The following is a 22,999-nucleotide window of genomic DNA, read 5'->3' on the forward strand; positions in this document are numbered from 1 at the left end:
CCATGCTTACTATAGTTAGATTAGCATTATTAAAGATTTCTGTATGTTATATGTTTTGCAGTATATTGTGTTTAGGCCCATGTTTACTTTAGTTAGATCAGCATTATTATTGATTGCTGTGTTATATGATTTGCAGTATAGTGTGGTGAGACCCCTGCTTACTAAAGTTAGATCAGCATTATTAATGATTGCTCTATGTTATATGTTTTGCAGTAGTGTGGCGAGGCCCATGCTTACTGTAGTAAGATCAGCATTATTAATGATTGCTGTACGTTATATGTTTTGCAGTATAGTGTGGTGAGGCCCATGTTTACTATAGTTAGATCAGCATTATTAATGATTGCTGTGTTATATGTTTTGCAGTATAATGTGATGAAACCCATGCTTACTATAGTTAGACCAGCATTATTAATGATTGCTGTATGTAATATGTTTTGCAGTATAGTATGGTGAGGCCCATGCTTACTATAGTTAGATCAGCATTATTAATGATTGCTGTGTTATATGTTATGCAGTTTAGTGTGGTGAGGCCCATGCTTACTATAGTTAGATCAGCATTATTAAAGATTGCTGTATGTTATATGTTTTGCAGTATAGTATGGTGAGGCCCATGCTATCTATAGTTAGATCTGCATTATTAATGATTGCTGTGTTATATGTTTTGCAGTATAGTGTGGTGAGGCCCATGCTTACTATAGTTAGATCAGCATTATTAATGATTGCTGTATGTTATATGTTTTGCAGTATAGTGTGGTGAGGCCCATGCTTACTATAGTTAGATCAGCATTATTAATGATTGCTTTATGTTATATGTTTTGCAGTATAATGTGGTGAGGCCCATGCTTACTATAGTTAGATCAGCATTATTAATGATTGCTGTATGTTATATGTTTTGCAGTATAGTGTGGTGAGGCCCATGTTTACTATAGTTAGATCAGCATTATTAACGATTGCTGTATGTTATATGTTTTGCAGTATAGTATGGTGAGGCCCATGCGGACTATAGTTAGATCAGCATCATTAATGATTGCTGTGTTATATGTTTTGCAGTATAATGTGGTGAGGCCCATGCTTACTATAGTTAGATCAGCATTTTTAATGATTGCTGTATGTTATATGTTTTGCAGTATAGAGTGGTGAGGCCCATGCTTACTATAGTTAGATTAGCATTATTAAAGATTTATGTATGTTATATGTTTTGCAGTATAGTGTGGTGAGGCCAATGCTATCTATAGTTAGATCAGCATTATTAATGATTGCTGTGTTATATGTTTTGAAGTATAGTGTGGTGAGGCCCATGCTTACTATAGTAAGATCAGCATTATTAATGATTTCTGTATGTTATATGTTTTGCAGTATAGTGTGGTGAGGCCCATGCTTACTATAGTTAGATCAGCATTATTAATGGTTGCTGTATGTTATATGTTTTGCAGTATATTGTGTTTAGGCCCATGTTTACTTTAGTTAGATCAGCATTATTATTGATTGCTGTGTTATATGATTTGCAGTATAGTGTGGTGAGACCCCTGCTTACTAAAGTTAGATCAGCATTATTAATGATTGCTCTATGTTATATGTTTTGCAGTAGTGTGGCGAGGCCCATGCTTACTGTAGTAAGATCAGCATTATTAATGATTGCTGTACGTTATATGTTTTGCAGTATAGTGTGGTGAGGCCCATGTTTACTATAGTTAGATCAGCATTATTAATGATTGCTGTGTTATATGTTTTGCAGTATAATGTGATGAGACCCATGCTTACTATAGTTAGACCAGCATTATTAATGATTGCTGTGTTATATGTTTTGCAGTATAGTGTGATGAGACCCATGCTTACTATAGTTAGATCAGCATTATTAATGATTGCTGTATGTAATATGTTTTGCAGTATAGTATGGTGAGGCCCATGCTTACTATAGTAAGATCAGCATTATTAATGATTGCTGTATGCTATATGTTTTGCAGTATAGTGTGGTGAGGCCCATGCTTACTATAGTTAGATCAGCATTATTAATGATTGCTTTATGTTATATGTTTTGCAGTATAATGTGGTGAGGCCCATGCTTACTATAGTTAGATCAGCATTATTAAAGATTGCTGTATGTTATATGTTTTGCAGTATAGTATGGTGAGGCCCATGCGGACTATAGTTAGATCAGCATCATTAATGATTGCTGTGTTATATGTTTTGCAGTATAGTGTGGTGAGGCCCATGTTTACTATAGTTAGATCAGCATTATTAAAGATGGCTGTATGTTATATGTTTTGCAGTATAGTATGGTGAGGCCCATGCGGACTATATTTAGATCAGCATCATTAATGATTGCTGTGTTATATGTTTTGCAGTATAATGTGGTGAGGCCCATGCTTACTATAGTTAGATCAGCATTATTAATGATTGCTGTATGTTATATGTTTTGCAGTATAGTGTGGTGAGGCCCATGCTTACTATAGTTAGATCAGCATTATTAAAGATTGCTGTATGTTATATGTTTTGCAGTATAGTATGGTGAGGCCCATGCTATCTTTAGTTAGATCAGCATTATTAATGATTGCTGTGTTATATGTTTTGCAGTATAGTGTGGTGAGGCCCATGCTTACTATAGTTAGATCAGCATTTTTAATGATTTCTGTATTTTATATGTTTTGCAGTATAGTGTGGTGAGGCCCATGCTTACTATAGTTAGATCAGCCATATTAATGATTGCTGTATGTTATATGTTTTGCAGTATATTGTGTTGAGGCCCATGTTTACTATAGTTAGATCAGCATTATTAATGATTGCTGTATGTTATATGTTTTGCAGTATAGTATGGTGAGGCCCATGCGGACTATATTTAGATCAGCATTATTAATGATTGCTGTGTTATATGTTTTGCAGTGTAGTGTGGTGAGGCCCATGCTTACTATAGTTAGATCAGCATTATTAATGATTGCTGTATGTTATATGTTTTGCAGTATAGTGTGGTGAGACCTATGCTTACTATAGTTAGATCAGCATTATTAATGATTGCTATATGTTATATGTTTTGCAGTAGTGTGGTGAGGCCCATGCTTATTGTAGTTAGATCAGCATTATTAATGATTGCTGTATGTTATATGTTTTGCAGTATATTGTGTTTAGGCCCATGTTTACTTTAGTTAGATCAGCATTATTAATGATTGCTGTATGTTATATGTTTTGCAGTAAAGTATGGTGAGGCCCATGCTTACTATAGTTAGATCAGCATTATTATTGATTGCTGTGTTATATGTTTTGCAGTATAATGTGGTGAGGCCCATGCTTACTATAGTTAGATCATCATTATTAATGATTGCTTTATGTTATATGTTTTGCAGTATAGTGTGGTGAGACCCCTGCTTACTATAGTTAGATCAGCATTATTAATGATTGCTATATGTTATATGTTCTGCAGTAGTGTGGCGAGGCCCATGCTTACTATAGTAAGATCAGCATTATTATTGATTGCTGTGTTATATGTTTTGCAGTATAATGTGGTGAGGCCCATGCTTACTATAGTAAGATCAGCATTATTAATGATTGCTGTACGTTATATGTTTTGCAGTATAGTGTGGTGAGGCCCATGTTTACTATAGTTAGACCAGCATTATTAATGATTGCTGTATGTTATATGTTTTGCAGTAAAGTATGGTGAGGCCCATGCTTACTATAGTTAGATCAGCATTATTATTGATTGCTGTGTTATATGTTTTGCAGTATAATGTGGTGTGGCCCATGCTTACTATAGTAAGATCAGCATTATTAATGATTGCTGTACGTTATATGTTTTGCAGTATAGTGTGGTGAGGCCCATGTTTACTATAGTTAGATCAGCATTATTAATGATTGCTGTATGTTATATGTTTTGCAGTATAGTATGGTGAGGCCCATGCGGACTATAGTTAGATCAGCATCATTAATGATTGCTGTGTTATATGTTTTGCAGTATAATGTGGTGAGGCCCATGCTCACTATAGTTAGATCAGCATTATAATGATTGCTGTGTTATATGTTTAGCAGTATAGTGTGGTGAGGCCCATGCGGACAATAGTTAGATCAGCATTATTAATGATTGCTGTATGCTATATGTTTTGCAGTATAGTGTGGTGAGGCCCATGCTTACTATAGTTAGATCAGCATTATAAATGATTGCTTTATGTTATATGTTTTGCAGTATAATGTGGTGAGGCCCATGTTTACTATAGTTAGATCAGCATTATTAATGATTGCTGTATGTTATATGTTTTGCAGTATAATGTGATGAGGCCCATGCTTACTATAGTTAGATCAGCATTATAAATGATTGCTTTATGTTATATGTTTTGCAGTATAATGTGATGAGACCCATGCTTACTATAGTTAGATCAGCATTATTAATGATTGCTGTATGTTATATGTTTTGCAGTATAATGTGATGAGGCCCATGCTTACTATAGTTAGATCAGCATTATTAAAGATTGCTGTATGTTATATGTTTTGCAGTATAGTATGGTGAGGCCCATGCTTACTATAGTTAGATCAGCATTATTAATGATTTCTGTGTTATATGTTTTGCAGTATAGTATGGTGAGGCCCATGCGGACTATATTTAGATCAGCATTATTAATGATTGCTGTGTTATATGTTTTGCAGTATAGTGTGGTGAGGCCCATGCTTACTATAGTTAGATCAGCATTATTAATGATTGCTTTATGTTATATGTTTTGCAGTATAGTGTGGTGAGACCCCTGCTTACTATAGTTAGATCAGCATTATTAATGATTGCTATATGTTATATGTTTTGCAGTAGTGTGGTGAGGCCCATGCTTATTGTAGTTAGATCAGCATTATTAATGATTGCTGTATGTTATATGTTTTGCAGTATAGTGTGGGGAGGCCCATGCTTACTATAGTTAGATCAGCATTATTAATTATTGCTTTATGTTATATGTTTTTCAGTATAATGTTGTGAGGCCCATGCTTGCTATAGTTAGATCAGCATTATTAATGATTGCTGTATGTTATATGTTTTGCAGTATAGTGTGGGGAGGCCCATGTTTACTATAGTTAGATCAGCATTAATAATGATTGCTGTATGTTATATGTTTTGCAGTATAGTGTGGTGAGGCCCATGCTTACTATAGTTAGATCAGCATTATTAATGATTGCTGTGTTATATGTTTTGCAGTATAGTGTGATGAGACCCATGCTTACTATAGTTAGATCAGCATTATTAATGATTGCTTTATGTTATATGTTTTGCAGTATAGTGTGGTGAGACCCCTGCTTACTATAGTAAGATCAGCATTATTAATGATTGCTATATGTTATATGTTTTGCAGTAGTGTGGTGAGGCCCATGTGGACTATAGTTAGATCAGCATTATTAATGATTGCTGTATGTTATATGTTTTGCAGTATAGTGTGATGAGACCCATGCTTACTATAGTTAGATCAGCATTATTAATGATTGCTGTATGTTATATGTTTTGCAGTATAGTGTGGTGAGGCCCATGCTTACTATAGTTAGATCAGCATTATTAATGATTGCTGTATGTTATATGTTTTGCAGTATAGTGTGGTGAGGCCCATGCTTACTATAGTTAGATCAGCATTATTAATGATTGCTGTATGTTATATGTTTTGCAGTATATTGTGTTGAGGCCCATGTTTACTATAGTTAGATCAGCATTATTAATGATTGCTGTGTTATATGTTTTGCAGTATAATGTGGTGAGGCCCATGCTATTTATAGTTAGATCAGCATTATTAATGATTGCTGTATGTTATATGTTTTGCAGTATAGTGTGGTGAGGCCCATGCTTACTATATTTAGATCAGCATTATTAATGATTGCTGTATGTTATATGTTTTGCAGTATAGTGTGGTGAGGCCCATGCTTACTATATTTAGATCAGCATCATTAATGATTGCTGTGTTATATGTTTTGCAGTATAGTGTGGTGAGGCCCATGTTTACTATAGTTAGATCAGCATTATTAATGATTGCTGTATGTTATATGTTTTGCAGTATAGTATGGTGAGGCCCATGCGGACTATATTTAGATCAGCATTATTAATGATTGCTGTATGTTATATGTTTTGCAGTATAGTGTGATGAGACCCATGCTTACTATAGTTAGATCAGCATTATTAATGATTGCTGTATGTTATATGTTTTGCAGAATAGTATGGTGAGGCCCATGCGGACTATAGTTAGATCAGCATTATTAATGATTGCTGTATGTTATATGTTTTGCAGTATAGTGTGGTGAGGCCCATGTTTACTATAGTTAGATCAGCATTATTAATGATTGCTGTATGTTATATGTTTTGCAGTATAGTATGGTGAGGCCCATGCGGACTATATTTAGATCAGCATTATTAATGATTGCTGTATGTTATATGTTTTGCAGTATAGTGTGATGAGACCCATGCTTACTATAGTTAGATCAGCATTATTAATGATTGCTGTATGTTATATGTTTTGCAGAATAGTATGGTGAGGCCCATGCGGACTATAGTAAGATCAGCATTATTAATGATTGCTGTATGTTATATGTTTTGCAGTATAGTGTGGTGAGACCCATGCTTACTATAGTTAGATCAGCATTATTAATGATTGCTATATGTTATATGTTTTGCAGTAGTGTGGTGAGGCCCATGCTTATTGTAGTTAGATCAGCATTATTAATGATTGCTTTATGTTATATGTTTTGCAGTATAGTGTGGTGAGACCCCTGCTTACTATAGTTAGATCAGCATTATTAATGATTGCTTTATGTTATATGTTTTGCAGTATAGTGTGGTGAGACCCCTGCTTACTATAGTTAGATCAGCATTATTAATGATTGCTTTATGTTATATGTTTTGCAGTATAGTGTGGTGAGACCCCTGCTTACTATAGTTAGATCAGCATTATAAATGATTGCTGTATTTTATATGTTTTGCAGTATAGTGTGGTGAGGCCCATGCTTACTATAGTTAGATCAGCATTATTAATGATTGCTGTATGTTATATGTTTTGCAGTATAATGTGGTGTGGCCCATGCTTACTATAGTTAGATCAGCATTATTAATGATTGCTGTATGTTATATGTTTTGCAGTATAATGTGATGAGACCCATGCTTACTATAGTTAGATCAGCATTATTAATGATTGCTTTATGTTATATGTTTTGCAGAATAGTATGGTGAGGCCCATGCGGACTATAGTAAGATCAGCATTATTAATGACTGCTGTATGTTATATGTTTTGCAGTATAGTGTGGTGAGGCCCATGTTTACTATAGTTAGATCAGCATTATTAATGATTGCTGTATGTTATATGTTTTGCAGTATAATGTGATGAGACCCATGCTTACTATAGTTAGATCAGCATTATTAATGATTGCTGTATGTTATATGTTTTGCAGTATAATGTGATGAAACCCATGCTTACTATCGTTTGATCAGCATTATTAATGATTGCTGTATGTTATATGTTTTGCAGTATAATGTGGTGAGGCCCATGCTATTTATAGTTAGATCAGCATTATTAATGATTGCTGTATGTTATATGTTTTGCAGTATAGTGTGATGAAACCCATGCTTACTGTATCCCAACAGTTGAAAGAATTGTTTCACATTTTGTTATCCATAAGCCTTTTTTATAACTCTTTTCGCTTAATATACGGTATGGGTTTAACTCTTTAAAGGCAGTATCTGAATATGGTGACCTGCCACTGTTCACATCTGTGTCCTTTGGTAATTTTTGCGGATAGTATCATCTTATTTTCATATGAATATCGTCAAAAATTGAACTTGAATTCATATTGAAGTCGGTTCTGATGCGTGACATCGTTTGGACCTGAGCTAGCCATACTTCCCTAAAATAATCACCAGATTTTTCAATAAAAATGGTGAATAAAAGCCCCATTAAAAAGAGAAAATCGTAAAATGAGCTTCTTTTCTACTTGCTTAAAATAAAAATGAAAGGTCTTTTTTAAATGTATTTTATTGTAAAAATATAAAGCATTTAAAATACAATATATAATAAGAATTTCTGTATATCTACAACAGAACATAAACATAATGACATTTTTCATTTGCTTATGATTGTTTTTTAAAAAATTTAAAAATCAAACCATAACCAAAGTCCATTATTATCACAAGAGATGTACAGAAAAAAAATAATCAAGAAAGCGGCTAAAATGGCTGCTGAGACATGTCATCATCATGATGACTAAGTTAAATGATTCCCTAGACATTCAAATAGTTGAATTTTAATGTTATGATACCTTCAAAAACAAATTCTTTATTTCTTATAACATCAACTGTCTAAATTCAAAATTTAATGGATATATTAGAAACACTTCGAAACTATTTATCAACATATATTCATTGATAGAGTTTCACTATCATTTAGTGCTTATGAAAATGTGCTCAGCTGCCATTTTGAAAGGGAACTGAATAGATGATTCAAGACTGAAATATATTGGTTGCAAAGTGATAGCAATACCTTATAAAGGCGTTCAAGACTGGTATTGTAAAAAATCATTCAAGTAAAGTTGTTTGGTACTCCTAATGCAGACAATATCACAGAAGTCAGTTTTATTGGCAAAATGGTATGCTTAGAAACCAATTCTATCACATACTCATAGATCAATGGGATCTCCAAGTCAATGTAATCTTCACAAATGAGATAAGGAAATCATTATCTCGTATTTCTTAATGTAATCTGTACAGGTAGTTGTAGACCAACTGTTTAGAACACTCAGTCACTGAGACCTTTAAAAGACTACTGCGGTGATACCTCAAAATTAATTAAATTATTATGTTAGGGGGCATTCTTCCTGCCTTAAATAACGATTGGTTAATAGACTTATTGTTTCTATATTCCAAATGAAACCAAAGTTCCAGACAGAATGTATCTCAATGACTGTGCCTTGAGACTTTGCCATTTTTGTTTCAAGTACTTTGACTGCGTAGGTATCCAAATATTCAACAATAAAATGTGGAAGAAATAGACAATTTTAATAACGATTCTTCAAAATATATAAATTTATAAAATAAAACAGATTCTACCAAAAATAAAACTTCCAATTTTGCCTACATTCTTCAAGGTTTTTCTCAAATATCATATTTGATTGTCATAGTTTAGGCTTAGTAAACCTCCATTTTTTAATGTTTTAGAATGCTTTAGGAAGATAAAGAACTCAAACAAGCTATTAGATAAAAATAAAAAACATGAAAGAAAATATTTACAACAATCATAATACTTTAGTCTATTAAAGTAAAATTTCTATAGGTTTCATGTACTGTAAATTCAGAAATTATTGCTAGGTTTTTATTAATGCAAATAATGCGACTGCATAAATACCATAATAATAAGAGCTTGCATTTTGATATCTAAAACACGTATCTGTATGCAGCTTTTCCTGAAATCGCAATAATTAATATCACAGTTTTGTCCATGCTTCAAAAATTGCAATAATGAATGCAGGCAATAATTTCTGAATTTACAGTATGCTGCAGACGAGGCTATACATTATCAACATTGACTGTTCAAATTATCAACTACTACAAATATTACTTCCTTGCTTTATATTATGCTTACACTATAGTAAGTACATTTAAATACTTTAGTAATCAACATTATGTAATATAAAATTTATAAACAAGTTACATAAATAATGGTTAGCTAAGGTGTGACAAAAACATTATTTCAGCTTTACTAAAGACAATAACTTAAGAATCCTAATACCTGAAATCTAAAACAGACTGAACCAAAGTTCAGTTGAAATAAAACAAATTAAACTGAAAGCAAATTTGTTTTAAACCATTAGGGATAAAACAATCTTTCTGTCCCTAATGAAATAAATCAATCAGGGTATAGAGTGTTAACACATCTGTGGTATTTGCTGTAGATTTTGCTTAAAAAAAAAATGAAATAAAACATATATCAGAATATTGTCTAAAAACAAATTTGTGCTAAAAAGGACATTATCACAGAATGATTTCTAATATTTATATATAAATAAATTAATCAATAAATAAATAAATGCAGATTAAAAAAAAAATATTAGTTACTTTAATAAATATATAGTAATCAACAGATAATATGTCAGAATTATTCCTTTTCTTAATTAATATATATAAATGTCAGTTCAGAATGAGGAAGAATACATACTGGTAGCATATTTAAGAATCCTTTCACCAATAAAACTTGATTTCAATCAAAATTCTACAAAATCTTTACTACCTGCTAACCTCTTGTTTTATATTTGATTGAAATCATCACTAAGGGTTTCCATTGCAATAAACTGACTTAGTCATATTTACAAAAGGGGGTACCCTCCTAAACTCCTGACTGGATTTTAATAAAATTTATATAGAATCTTTCTTCTATAATGCAAGCACATCTCCAATCTTATTTTCTATTTAATAATTTTTTTGGGTTTAATATAGAAAACATTGACTTAGCTTAATCTATAAAAGTGGCAGGCAATGGGTCAAGGCTTTTATATTCACAAATTTTTTACTAGTTCTATAACTTATTCTCAGTCTGAAAATGCAAGACATATTTGCTAACAGGAAGTAAACAAACAACAATCATTCAGTTATTTAACTATGCAGATACAATATTAAAACAAATTCACTGTTAGTAAAAGTTTTAAATGATAAGAAAATATAAAGAGTAAAACCTCTTTCTGCAATAAGCCTTTCTTCAAAACGTGATTATGTGATTTGCATCCATTTCAATCAAAACTTAGAATCTTCATTCAAATATTGCTGGCAAAGATCCTTAATGCATACATAAAGCACAGATAATATAAAGTATAAATACACATGAGGTGCTAACAAAACAATAATGATATTTGTTTCTATGTAATGTAATAAAATATCATAGATAGCATCTGAAACCTTACTATTCACCCTGCTTGCCAACATAAGTAAAAAGTTTAAAGATGATACATTGTATTTAAAAAAGAAAAAGAAAAAAAAAAGCAATAAGTTATATATATTTATTACAGTCAATTCTATGTAAATGCACTGGTTAATGTTTTCACTTGAAATCACCAAAATACATCATATTTCTAAGTTGTTGTGTTATTACAGTGTATATGGTTTCTAAATAGAAAAGATTTAAAATAAAACTACACAATGTGTACTTACAGAATGTATTAGTGGTATAATACATTTGTAATGGGCAGTCTGGGTGAATATGATTTATTTATTAGCTGATATTGGATTTGACTTAGCTTTCAGTAACTTGAGTATCCTTATTTCGGTGCTTTGTGTCTATTGTTTTTATGTTAGTTGTTTTGTGCCTCTTACCAATCTTTTGAGTTAAGCCAATTACAACTAATTTTTACAGTTTATTCTTACGTTGTGCTGTTACACCACTGTCCCAGCTATGGGGAAGGGTTGGGCGCTCACAAACATGTTTAACCCTGCCACATTCTTTACTATGTGCCTGTCTCAAGTCAGGAGCCTGTAGTTCAGTGGCTGTTGTTTGTTCATGTCTGTTATAATTGATTTTCGTAAATTGTTTTGTTATGAATTAGGCCGTTAGTTTCATATTTTTCCTGTCTGGCCTTTTATAGCCAACTATATGGTATGGGTTTTTCTCATTGTTGAAGACTATATGGTTGCTTTGGTTGATAGTTGACTCATTGGCAACCATACCACAGCTCCTTATTTTTATATAGGGTCATGATTCAAATTGGATTACCTCCCATTTACCAGACTACAACTCAATTAAAAAATAATGCAGTACATGAGTATATTTTTTTTGAGATACGTAAGATACTTGAGTATATATAACATATCAAGTCCTTTATTCCTGATTTGGTGGAGTCCAATCAATTACTAAATTTAATATGTCTTTGTGTCATTATATTTTCAGCATTAATCAAAAATTTAAAAGTTGCAAAATACCAGATTTCTTGTTTCACTGACATTTTCATGCATGGAATCTGCAATTTTTACAACAGATTTTTATTTCAAATTGAAGCTTGGCTACTTCTCCCTATACTTAGCATTGTATATTAAAATGTAATGTTATAAAATTAAACATTTAAAGTATTTAATACAGCTGAAACTCTTATACTACTAAAACAGAGTGCAATGTTCCTATTCAGAGATCAGCATTTTTAGCAATGAGGTAAATGCAACAAGTATTATCATGCATGGTTAACATTTTGTTAGAGTTGGATAATCTGAATATATGGCACATACTAAATAGAACACAGGCTGTATATATGCAATACAACGATTTCTTCAAGATTTAGTTTATTTTCTGTTCCAGACAGAAGCTGTCCCATAATGCAAAGTCTATCTTCTTATTCTTCTTCCTGTGATTAAACTTGTACGTTCTGTTGCTAAAACATCATATGCTAAAATGAGAATAATAGTTTGACAAGTAAAAGTGGAGTGCAATATTAAATTCAGAGAATTCTGTCTTAAGTATAATACATAGAATATAACTTTGATAAATAATCTTTTTCAGAGTTATATTATTAACAAAAAAATGAGTGGTATTATAAAATATCAACAGTTGTGTGAACCTAGAAGAATCAACTAATAAAAGTTTTATGACAACATGATTGAAGACATATGGGGTCATCAACCATAAAATTAAAAGGGATTAAAACAAGAGGCTCTCAAGAGCCTGAATCGCTCACCTGTATTTCAGAGGAGAAAATTTTTAAATGTTAGCAAACTTGATGAACAAATTGTGTAAAATTGTCTTTAAAGGGCAATAACTCCTTAAGGGGTCAATTGACAATTATGGTTATATTAACTTTTTTGTAGATCTTACTTTGCTGAACATTATTGCTGCTTACAGTTTATATATATCTATAATAATATTCAAAATAATAACAAAAAACTTCAAAATTTTGTTAAAACTACCAATTCAATGGCAGCAACCCAACAATGGGTTGTTCGATTCGTCTGAAAATTTCAGGGCCGATAGATCTTGACCAATTAAACAATTTCACCCCATGTCACATTTTCTCTTAAAGATTTAGTTTTTGAGATATAAGATAATAAAATGCTTCGCTGGGGCGCAGCTTGATACGACCGCAGAGGTCGAACCCTGAACAGTTGGGGCAAGTATGGACACAACATTCAAGCTTGATACAGCTCTGAATTTGGATTGTTATTAAATATTTGACACAGCATAGGTTTCTGACACAGAAAGAATGTGGTCTAAGAACTTGAATTTTTTTAATTTACCTATTATGGTCCAATGTCCAAAATCAAAATACATGGTTAGATTCAGCATATCAAAGAACCCCATATATTCAATTTTTGTTAAAATCAAACAAAGTTTAATTTTGGACCCCAACTTGGACAAACTTGAAAACTGGGCCCATAATCAAAAATCTAAACACATGTTTAGATTCAGCATATCAAAGAACCCCAAGAATTCAATTTTTGCTAAAATCAAACTAAGTTTAATTTTGGACCCTTTGGACCTTAATGTAGACCAATTTAAAAAACGGGACTTAAAATTAAAAATCTAAATACACGGTTAGATTTGGAATATCAAAGAACCCCAATAATTCAATTTTTGATGAAATCAAACAAAGTTTAATTTTGGACCCTTTTGACCTCAATACGAACCAATTTGATAGCGGGGCCCACAAATAAAAAAATCTAAATTCATGGTTAGATTCAGCATATCAAAGAACCCCATATATTCAATTTTTGTTGAAATCAAAAAAAGTTTAATTTTGGACCCCAACTTGGACCAACTTGAAAACTGGGCCCATAATCAAAAATCTAAACACATGTTTAGATTCAGCATATCAAAGAACCCCAAGAATTCAAATTTTGTTAAAATCAAACTAAGTTTAATTTTGGACCCTTTGGACCTCAATGACGACCAATTTAAAAAACGGGACCCAAATTAAAAATCTAAAAACACGGTTAGATTTGGCATATCAAAGAACCCCAATAATTCAATTTTCAATGAAATCAAACAAAGTTTAATTTTGGACCCTTTTGACCTCAATATGAACCAATTTGATAGCGGGGCCTACAAATAAAAAATCTAAATACATGGTTAGATTCAGCATATCAAAGAACCTCATATATTCAATTTTTGTTGAAATCAAACAAAGTTTAATTTTGGACCCCAATTTGGACCAACTTGAAAACTGGGCCCATAATCAAAAATCTAAATACATGTTTAGATTCAGCATATCAAAGAACCCCATATATTCAATTTTTGTTAAAATCAAACAAAGTTTAAATACTGGACCCTATCTTGGACCAACTTGTAAACTGGGCCCATAATCAAAAATCTAAACACATGTTTAGATTCAGCAAATCAAAGAACCCCAAGAATTCAATTTTTGTCAAAATCAAACTAAGTTTAATTTTGGACCCTTTGGACCTCAATGTAGACCAATTTAAAAAACAGGCCCCAAAATTAAAAACCTAAATACACGGTTGGATTTGGAATATCAAAGAACCCCAATAATTCAATTTTAGATGAAATCAAACAAAGTTTAATTTTGGACCCTTTTGACCTCAATATGAACCAATTAGATAACGGGGTCCACAAATAAAAAATCTAAATACATGGTTAGATTCAGCATATCAAAGAACCCCATATATTCAATTTTTGTTGAAATCAAACAAAGTTTAATTTTGGACCCCAATTTGGACCAACTTGAAAACTGGGCCAAAAATCAAAAATCTAAATACATGTTTAGATTCAGCATATCAAAGAACCTCATATATTCAATTTTTGCTAAAATCAAACAAAGTTTAATTTTGGACCCTTTGGACATTAATGTAGACCAATTTGAAAACTGGACCCAAAATTAAAAATCTAAATACACTGTTAGATTCGGCATAACAAATAAATAAATGTGATCAAAGATTTTACAAATCTAATGCGCCATACTGTGCAATTAAAGATTACTTCTTGAAATTTTTCAATATTTGAAATTTGAAAAATAAATAATATTTGAAGAATAATTCTTTTTAATTTCTGAAATCTGAAATGAGAAAAAATTGGCCCCCCACAATTTCTTTTTATCCCCCCCCCCCCCTTTTTCCCCCAAAAAAATTCTTTCCCTCAAGATATGGTCATAATCTCAATTCAAATTTCCAATGGAGTTGGCAACCATAATTACCCATTTAAATTTACCATAGTGCTAACTTAATCTATTTTATAATAGAATTAATAAAAATATAGTGTCAAATCTTTCATATGGATTTTTTTGTAAAAAAAAAAGATGAAAACATTTGCAGATATTTTTACTGGTCTTCCTTTATAAATATGCATTTCTTTAAACATAATTTAAAAGAAGTGTAAGGGAAGTAACCAAAACGTTGTATTTGGATTACCTCCCTTACACTGTTTTAGATTATCTTTATTGTTCATTAACCATTACTTTATACATAATTTAAAAGCAGTGTAAGGGAGATAATTTCAATGATGTATTTGATTTATCTCCCTTACACTGCTTTAAATTATGTTTTGTACTAAAGTATTTGTCCATTAACCAGGACAACCTTGTTTTTCCCCCTTTTTTCCCCCTAATTCCTAAACGGTTTGAGCCATAACCCCCCAAAGCAAATCCTAACCATCCCTTTGTGGTATGGAAACTTGTAGTATAATTTCAGAGAGATCCATACACCGTTCCACAGTTATTGTCTGGAAACTAGAAAATGCTCATTTTTGGCCCCTTTTTGGCCCCTAATTCCTTAACTGTTGGTACCATAACCCCCAAAATCAATCCCAACCTTCCTTTTGTGGTATTTAACCTTATGGTCAAATTTCAAAAAGATCCATTTACTTAAACTAAAGTTAGAGTGCGAAAACCAATATGTATTCGGACGACGACGACGACGGACGACGACGACGACGACGACGCCAACGTCATACCAATATACGACCACAAAATTTTTTTGCGGTCGTATAAAAACTGCATTTGACCCTTATGTTCTATTTTTAGCCATGGCAGCCATGTTTGTCGATGGATACAAACTTCGGATATAATTTATAAACAAGATACCCTAAGGAACATTTAGTTAAAGGTTGAAGGTAATTGGCCCAGTAGTTTCAGAGGAGAAGATTTTTAAATGTTAGCAAACTTGAACAAATTATGTAAAATTGTCTTTATAAGGGCAATAACTCCTTAAAGGATCAATGGATAATTATGGTTATATTAACTTTTTTGTAGATCTTACTTTGCTGAACATTATTGCTGCTTACAGTTTATATATATCTATAATAATATTCAAAATAATAACAAAAAAATGCAAAATTTTGTTAAAACTACCAATTCAGTGGCAGCAACCCAACAATGGGTTGTTCGATTCGTCTGAAAATTTCAGGGCCGATAGATCTTGACCAATTAAACAATTTCACCCCATGTCACATTTTCTCTTAAAGATTTAGTTTTTGAGATATAAGATAATAAAATGCTTCGCTGGGGCGCAGCTTGATACGACCGCAGAGGTCGAACCCTGAACAGTTGGGGCAAGTATGGACACAACATTCAAGCTTGATACAGCTCTGAATTTGGATTGTTATTAAATATTTGACACAGCATAGGTTTCTGACACAGAAAGAATGTGGTCTAAGAACTTGAATTTTTTTAATTTACCTATTATGGTCCAATGTCCAAAATCAAAATACATGGTTAGATTCAGCATATCAAAGAACCCCATATATTCAATTTTTGTTAAAATCAAACAAAGTTTAATTTTGGACCCCAACTTGGACAAACTTGAAAACTGGGCCCATAATCAAAAATCTAAACACATGTTTAGATTCAGCATATCAAAGAACCCCAAGAATTCAATTTTTGCTAAAATCAAACTAAGTTTAATTTTGGACCCTTTGGACCTTAATGTAGACCAATTTAAAAAACGGGACTTAAAATTAAAAATCTAAATACACGGTTAGATTTGGAATATCAAAGAACCCCAATAATTCAATTTTTGATGAAATCAAACAAAGTTTAATTTTGGACCCTTTTGACCTCAATACGAACCAATTTGATAGCGGGGCCCACAAATAAAAAAATCTAAATTCATGGTTAGATTCAGCATATCAAAGAACCCCATATATTCAATTTTTGTTGAAATCAAAAAAAGTTTAATTTTGGACCCCAACTTGGACCAACTTGAAAACTGGGCCCATAATCAAAAATCTAAACACATGTTTAGATTCAGCATATCAAAGAACCCCAAGAATTCAAATTTTGTTAAAATCAAACTAAGTTTAATTTTGGACCCTTTGGACCTCAATGACGACCAATTTAAAAAACGGGACCCAAATTAAAAATCTAAAAACACGGTTAGATTTGGCATATCAAAGAACCCCAATAATTCAATTTTCAATGAAATCAAACAAAGTTTAATTTTGGACCCTTTTGACCTCAATATGAACCAATTTGATAGCGGGGCCTACAAATAAAAAATCAGAGCTGATAGATCTTGACCAATTGAACAATTTCACCCCATGTCAGACTTGCTCTAAAAGCTTTAGTTTTTGAGATATAAGCCAAAAACTGCATTTGACCCCTATGTTCTATTTTTAGCCATGGTGGCCATGTTTGTTTATGGATCAAAACTTCGGATACAATTTATAAACTAGATACCCTAAGGAACATTTAGTTAAAGTTTGAAGGTATTTGGCCCAGTAGTTTCAGAGGAGAAGATTTTTTAAATAGTTTACGACGACAGATGACGACGACAGAAGACGGACGAGGACGGACGCCAAGTGATGGCATAAGCTCACATGGGGCCCTTTGGGCCCTGGTGAGCTAAAAATGTAACATTTCCTTAACATTTTATAGCAATTGGTCTCTAACATTATTTGTCAATTTAAAAAAAATTAAATCCCCACCTTTTAATCATTTGCTCTAAAAATGTAAAAAATCTAGAGGCTCTAAAGAGCCTGTGTCAACACCTTGGTCTATGTGCATATTTAACAAAGGACACTCTCCAACATTATAGACGAGAGTAGAATTCATGACAAAAATCTGTTTTTTTTTATCTTGTAATACTGATCATTAAATCTGTTTAGTTTCTCTCTATCTTCTTTAGTTTTTGCTCAAAACACAAAAGAGGGTAAAAACAAATCCTCATTTAAGGGCAATCACTCCTATAAAGAGTGACAGTCTATTAACTATATCGGCAAAATTTGACTTGTTAGTAGATCTTGCCTTGCTGATCATTTTTGGGATTTAAACTGCTTTTTTACTTGTGAAGGTCAGATTTCAATTTAACCAGTAAGTAACATTACCTCTTTCTTTCAAGCCTTTACCAAAATTTTTATACACCTTGTACAGCTCGACCATCAAAACAATCCACACAAATATTGCTAGCAGTGCTACAATGAATAACAAATTGAACATCATTCTTACTGATTTTTTTAAGTGTCTCAAATAATTATTTATACTTTTTCTGTATTAATGATTTATAAATGGCTCTTCTATAATAAGGAAAACAACTTTCTTTACCTTAAATCACTCAATCCAGTTGCAATAGACTCTTTAATGAACAGTCATATAAACCCCTCCATTATGGTTCTTATTGTTAGATGGAAGAAGTCTACAAAAGTCTTACTCATCTTAACAGGAAATGGCTTCATATATTCTTATTCAAATTGAACAAGATTACTATGCCATAGCGAATTTGTTCCCTTTACTGTGGAATATAGCTGCAATGAGTGAGCATACTGCAATAGAGCAATGATAGTCAAAGTCCAATAACTCCAGCAGAAATTGTCAAATCAAATTGACTGTTAATAAGTATGGTCCAATACACATGATTATAATTACTTACATAGAAGTGTTATCATTTATCAGGGAAAAGTTCAGATTTTGGCAATTAAACTAGAAAAAGATAGTACAAAAGCAGTGATAAGGTATCAATTTGATGACAGAAAAATAGACGCAATTACAAAACATCTTCTGAAAGTGTTACTGCATCTGGAAAATTTGAGATAATGAAATTTTTCTTGTTTTATCAAAACTAATTGCTCTTTCAGAACAAAAGAAAACATATTTATTTATTACTTCTATGTAAATCAGATGTAGTCGCCTCAAATCCTCGTGGCTGCCGCCCCTCAGATATGAGAAGCCTACATCTAATACATACAATTCTACTAAGTGTGAAATGTTTCAGCAAATAGTCTCAGATGAGTTGTGTTCAAAAGGTGTCATTGAGTTACAATAGTCCAAACATCCCATAGCTCTAGCAAAATAGTCAAATCAATAAGCATAGCTGTAAAGTGTGGTCAACTGGACATGATGAAAATTAGACCAAGTTTCTGCGACAAAGGGGAATGTCAGCTCCACCTCCCTTTTGCAAGGGACTCCCCTTTGGTTGGGCAGGATAGGTAGCCATTTTAAATAAATATATACGTTAAATCTGATGTCTCAATATGTTAAAGAACCCTTGCAACAACACTTTCAGGGTACTGTAGGTGACCTGTAGCAAGGCAAAATTTCTGCACCTATCCAGCATAACCTCTTTTTTCTACTGATACTCCAAATTTCACATCCCACAACTCTTGTGATTTTGCTTCTTAATGCCCATTAAAAATAATGATTGCCTTGCAGCCATCAACAAGGAAGTATTCAGCAATAAATTTTTTTTTCGTAAATCATTTTCTTATAAATTAAGACTAGTTTTCGTAATTGAATTGTTTCACATTTTTCATGTAGGGGCCATTTATAGCTGACTATACAATATGGGTTTTTCTCATTTTTGAAGGCTGTACGGTTGCCTATAATTGCTTAAATCCACTTCATTTGAACTTTGATGGATAGTTGTCTCATGGGCAATCATACCACATCTCCTTATTTTTATTTTCATTATGTTCCTTTACTTATAAAATGCAGCAATTTCTTTAAGATTATATTCCATTCCATTGAAAGCTGTAAGATTTTACATTCACAAATTTCTGTGAAGTATAGATAGAGAAATGTTTTAAGATACAGAGGCCAGTTACTCTTTGAAAAGAAAAATCACATTAATTTCTGAATTTACACCATTTAAATTACCTGCTGCTATTGTTGAATATACTATTGTGTGTCCTAATTCTTTGATACTTTCATGTATGTTCATATATTCCTGTAAAAAAACAATTAATTCAGGTTTAATGAAAACATACTTTTTAAAAAGTACAAGGAAAAAGCTGTTCACATTTCCTTTATAACAGCTGACATGTTTACAGCCACAAACTAATCAAAGGGCAATAACCCTACCAATATCTGAAATTTTCAGTTTTGAACATCTGATTTAGCCTGTATCCCCTATTTCTAACTCTTTTTTGTTTTTACTACGGTCAATATATTGGCATAAACAGTTTAGAAATTCCGTAATATGGATGGAACTTACTTTGTTTTCCATTATTTAACTGTTATCCGAGAAAAAATAGCTTACTTAAATTTATTCTCCATGAATTATTTGTCCAGTAGTCAAAGCCATGTCGTAAGGGAGTTATTCATCTCAAAGCAAAAAAAAGAAGTTGGTTTTAAAGAAAAAAAATGTTGCATGGGAAAACACAAAAGGAAAAATTTCAGAAAATACCAGTGTTTTCATAATAGCTCATATTACATCCATTTACAAACCTGAAATGTCAATCCTACCGCACTAGCTGTAACAATCTTAATAATATACACTACAAAATGCTCAGAGTCTGAAAAGACCATATTTTATGCCTGACCAGTAAGGTCGAGCACAGATTTTACTCGACAAGACTCGACATAATATCGACAGTACTTAACTGTACTCGACTTTACTTAATAAGTCTGATTGAGTACATAATGATTTTGGTATAGTCTGATTATGTTCTCAACCAGCCTTGACTCAGTTTCGACTCAGTCTTGACCTTGAAATTTAGTCTAGACTGGTCTGAATCAGCCCATCTAACTCAATTATATATTGATCTTACAAAATTCAAGGTTATTTGGTAGTTGGGTTCATTACTGTCAAATTAAAAGATTTAATTAATAGGTAAAAAAAGCTAGAATTTTCAGTTCTGATTAAATTCAGATAGTCAAGTTTAGATATTTCTATAACTTTTTCAAATCAACTTGGATTTTCTTCAAACTTTACAGCTATCTCAATTATAAATTGATCTTACAGAATGCCCGGTTGTTTGGTAGATTGGTGTATTGCTGTCAAATTTAAGGATTTAATTAATAGGTAAAAAAAAGCTAGAATTTTCAATTCGTACTAAATTCAGACAGTCACCTTTAAATTTTTTTATAACTTTTCCAAATCAACTTGGATTTTCATAAAACTATACAGCTATCTCAATTATATATTGATCTTACAAAATACCAGGTTATTTGGTAGTTTGTTTTATTGCTGTCAAATTTAAAGATTAAATTTAAAGGTATCTATCTGAATTAAGTCCAAACTGAAAATTCTAGCTTTTTTTTTACCTATTAATTTAATCCTTTATTTTTACAGCAATACACCAAACTACCAAACAACCTGGCATTCTGTAAGATCAATATATAATTGAGATAGCTGTATAGTTTTATGAAAATCCCAGATGATTTGGAAAAATTATAAAAACAACTTAAAGGTGACTATCTGAATTTAATCAGAACTGAACATTCTAGCTTTTTTTACCTATTAATTAAATCTTTTAATTTGACAGTAATGAACCCAACTACCAAATAACCTTGAATTTTGTAAGATCAATATATAATTGAGTTAGATGGGCTGATTCTACCAGTCTAGACTTAATTTAAAGGTTAAGACTGAGTCGAGACTGGTCAAGACAGTCGAGACTGAGTCAATACTGGTTGCGACTGGTCAAGAACATATTCAGACTATACCAAAATTATCAAGTATTCAACCAGACTTATTAAGTAAAGTCAAGACCAAATTCGAGTACAGTTAAGTACTATCGAGAATATGTAGAGTCTTGTCGAGTAAAGTACGTACTCGACCTTACTGGTCGAGCACAGAATATGGTCCTTTCAGACTCTGAGCAGTTCGTAGTGATAAACCTTGGCTTGGCCAACCCAAATAGAGCAAACACTTTACCACAATACTTACCGTGACAATCTTATTGATATAATATGTTGGTTTGGCTAACCCAAATATAGCAAACACTTTACCACAATACTTACTGTGACAATCTTATAGATATAATATGTTGGCTTGGCTAACCCAAATATAGCAAATACTATGGCACCCTTTGATAATTCTTTTCTCAACTGTAAAGAAATTAATTATTGTTATTATCAAATTTTACTATAGTAACCACTAATAAAATTATCAACAAATATATCCCCTTTTTTCCCACGAGAATGTAGGCAAAATAATTGTTTGTGATTGTGAAAGCAGTATTAAAAGATAACCCTTTTAAATTTGACTAGCTTTTGCAAGTTGAAGAAATAACTAATTGTTGTCTGGTAAAATTGGTGGCAATCACAAGACTGTTGCAGTTCTGATTTAGACATAGATAATTTTCTTCAACAAAAAAATCTCGAAAACAATTAACATGCAACAACATGAACAAAAGTTGTATTCCCTCAAATTTAGTTCAGTATGATTGCAGACCTCAGGATAATAAGCTTTTCCCAATTAAATCATTTTGGATATTAACTTTTGATGAATGTTATAAATGTATGATATGATTATAATGCTTCCATTCACTTCAAAGTTTTTGTCATTTAATTTTATCATGTATCATACTATTAACTCCATAGGTTAACATTTTGTGCCTGTACTAAGTCAAGATGTATGGCCCATGTGTTGCTTATTGTTGTTTTTATTTGTATGTCTATTTTCTCAGAAGAGTCAGATGTTGCTTGTTGATGTGTTATGTTTGTACTGTTGAGTATTGTTGGTAATTCTTGTTATTATTCTTATGTTTTAGAAATAATAAACTTTAGATACAAAATTACCAAACTGATATGATTGACAAAAACATTTAAATATAACAGTTTTTTTTTTATATATGCCTAAGGTGGCCAATGGATACCCATAGGTACCTTTGTATCCATTGGCCACCTTAAGTACCCATGGTTTGAT

The 22,999-nt window shown here is 32.0% G+C and overlaps 1 protein-coding gene across 1 annotated transcript in view; it reads right to left on the reverse strand.

Annotated features, from left to right (window-relative positions):
• Positions 1-7,955: 7,955 nt before the first annotated feature.
• The window catches only part of LOC127710153 (uncharacterized), a 32,509-nt gene continuing 17,465 nt past the window's right edge, over positions 7,956-22,999 (reverse strand). The window contains exons 7-10 of the mRNA XM_052215931.1: positions 22,093-22,179; positions 20,005-20,074; positions 18,240-18,326; positions 7,956-12,357 (exon numbers count right to left, since the gene is read on the reverse strand). Coding sequence (XP_052071891.1) covers positions 12,296-12,357; positions 18,240-18,326; positions 20,005-20,074; positions 22,093-22,179 — 306 coding nt within the window. The 3' untranslated portion in view covers positions 7,956-12,295. The remainder of the gene's footprint in view (positions 12,358-18,239; positions 18,327-20,004; positions 20,075-22,092; positions 22,180-22,999) is intronic.

Source organism: Mytilus californianus, unplaced genomic scaffold, assembly GCF_021869535.1.
Source record: "Mytilus californianus isolate M0D057914Y unplaced genomic scaffold, xbMytCali1.0.p SCAF_1, whole genome shotgun sequence".
In the NCBI taxonomy this organism is placed as follows: Eukaryota; Metazoa; Mollusca; class Bivalvia; order Mytilida; family Mytilidae; genus Mytilus; species Mytilus californianus.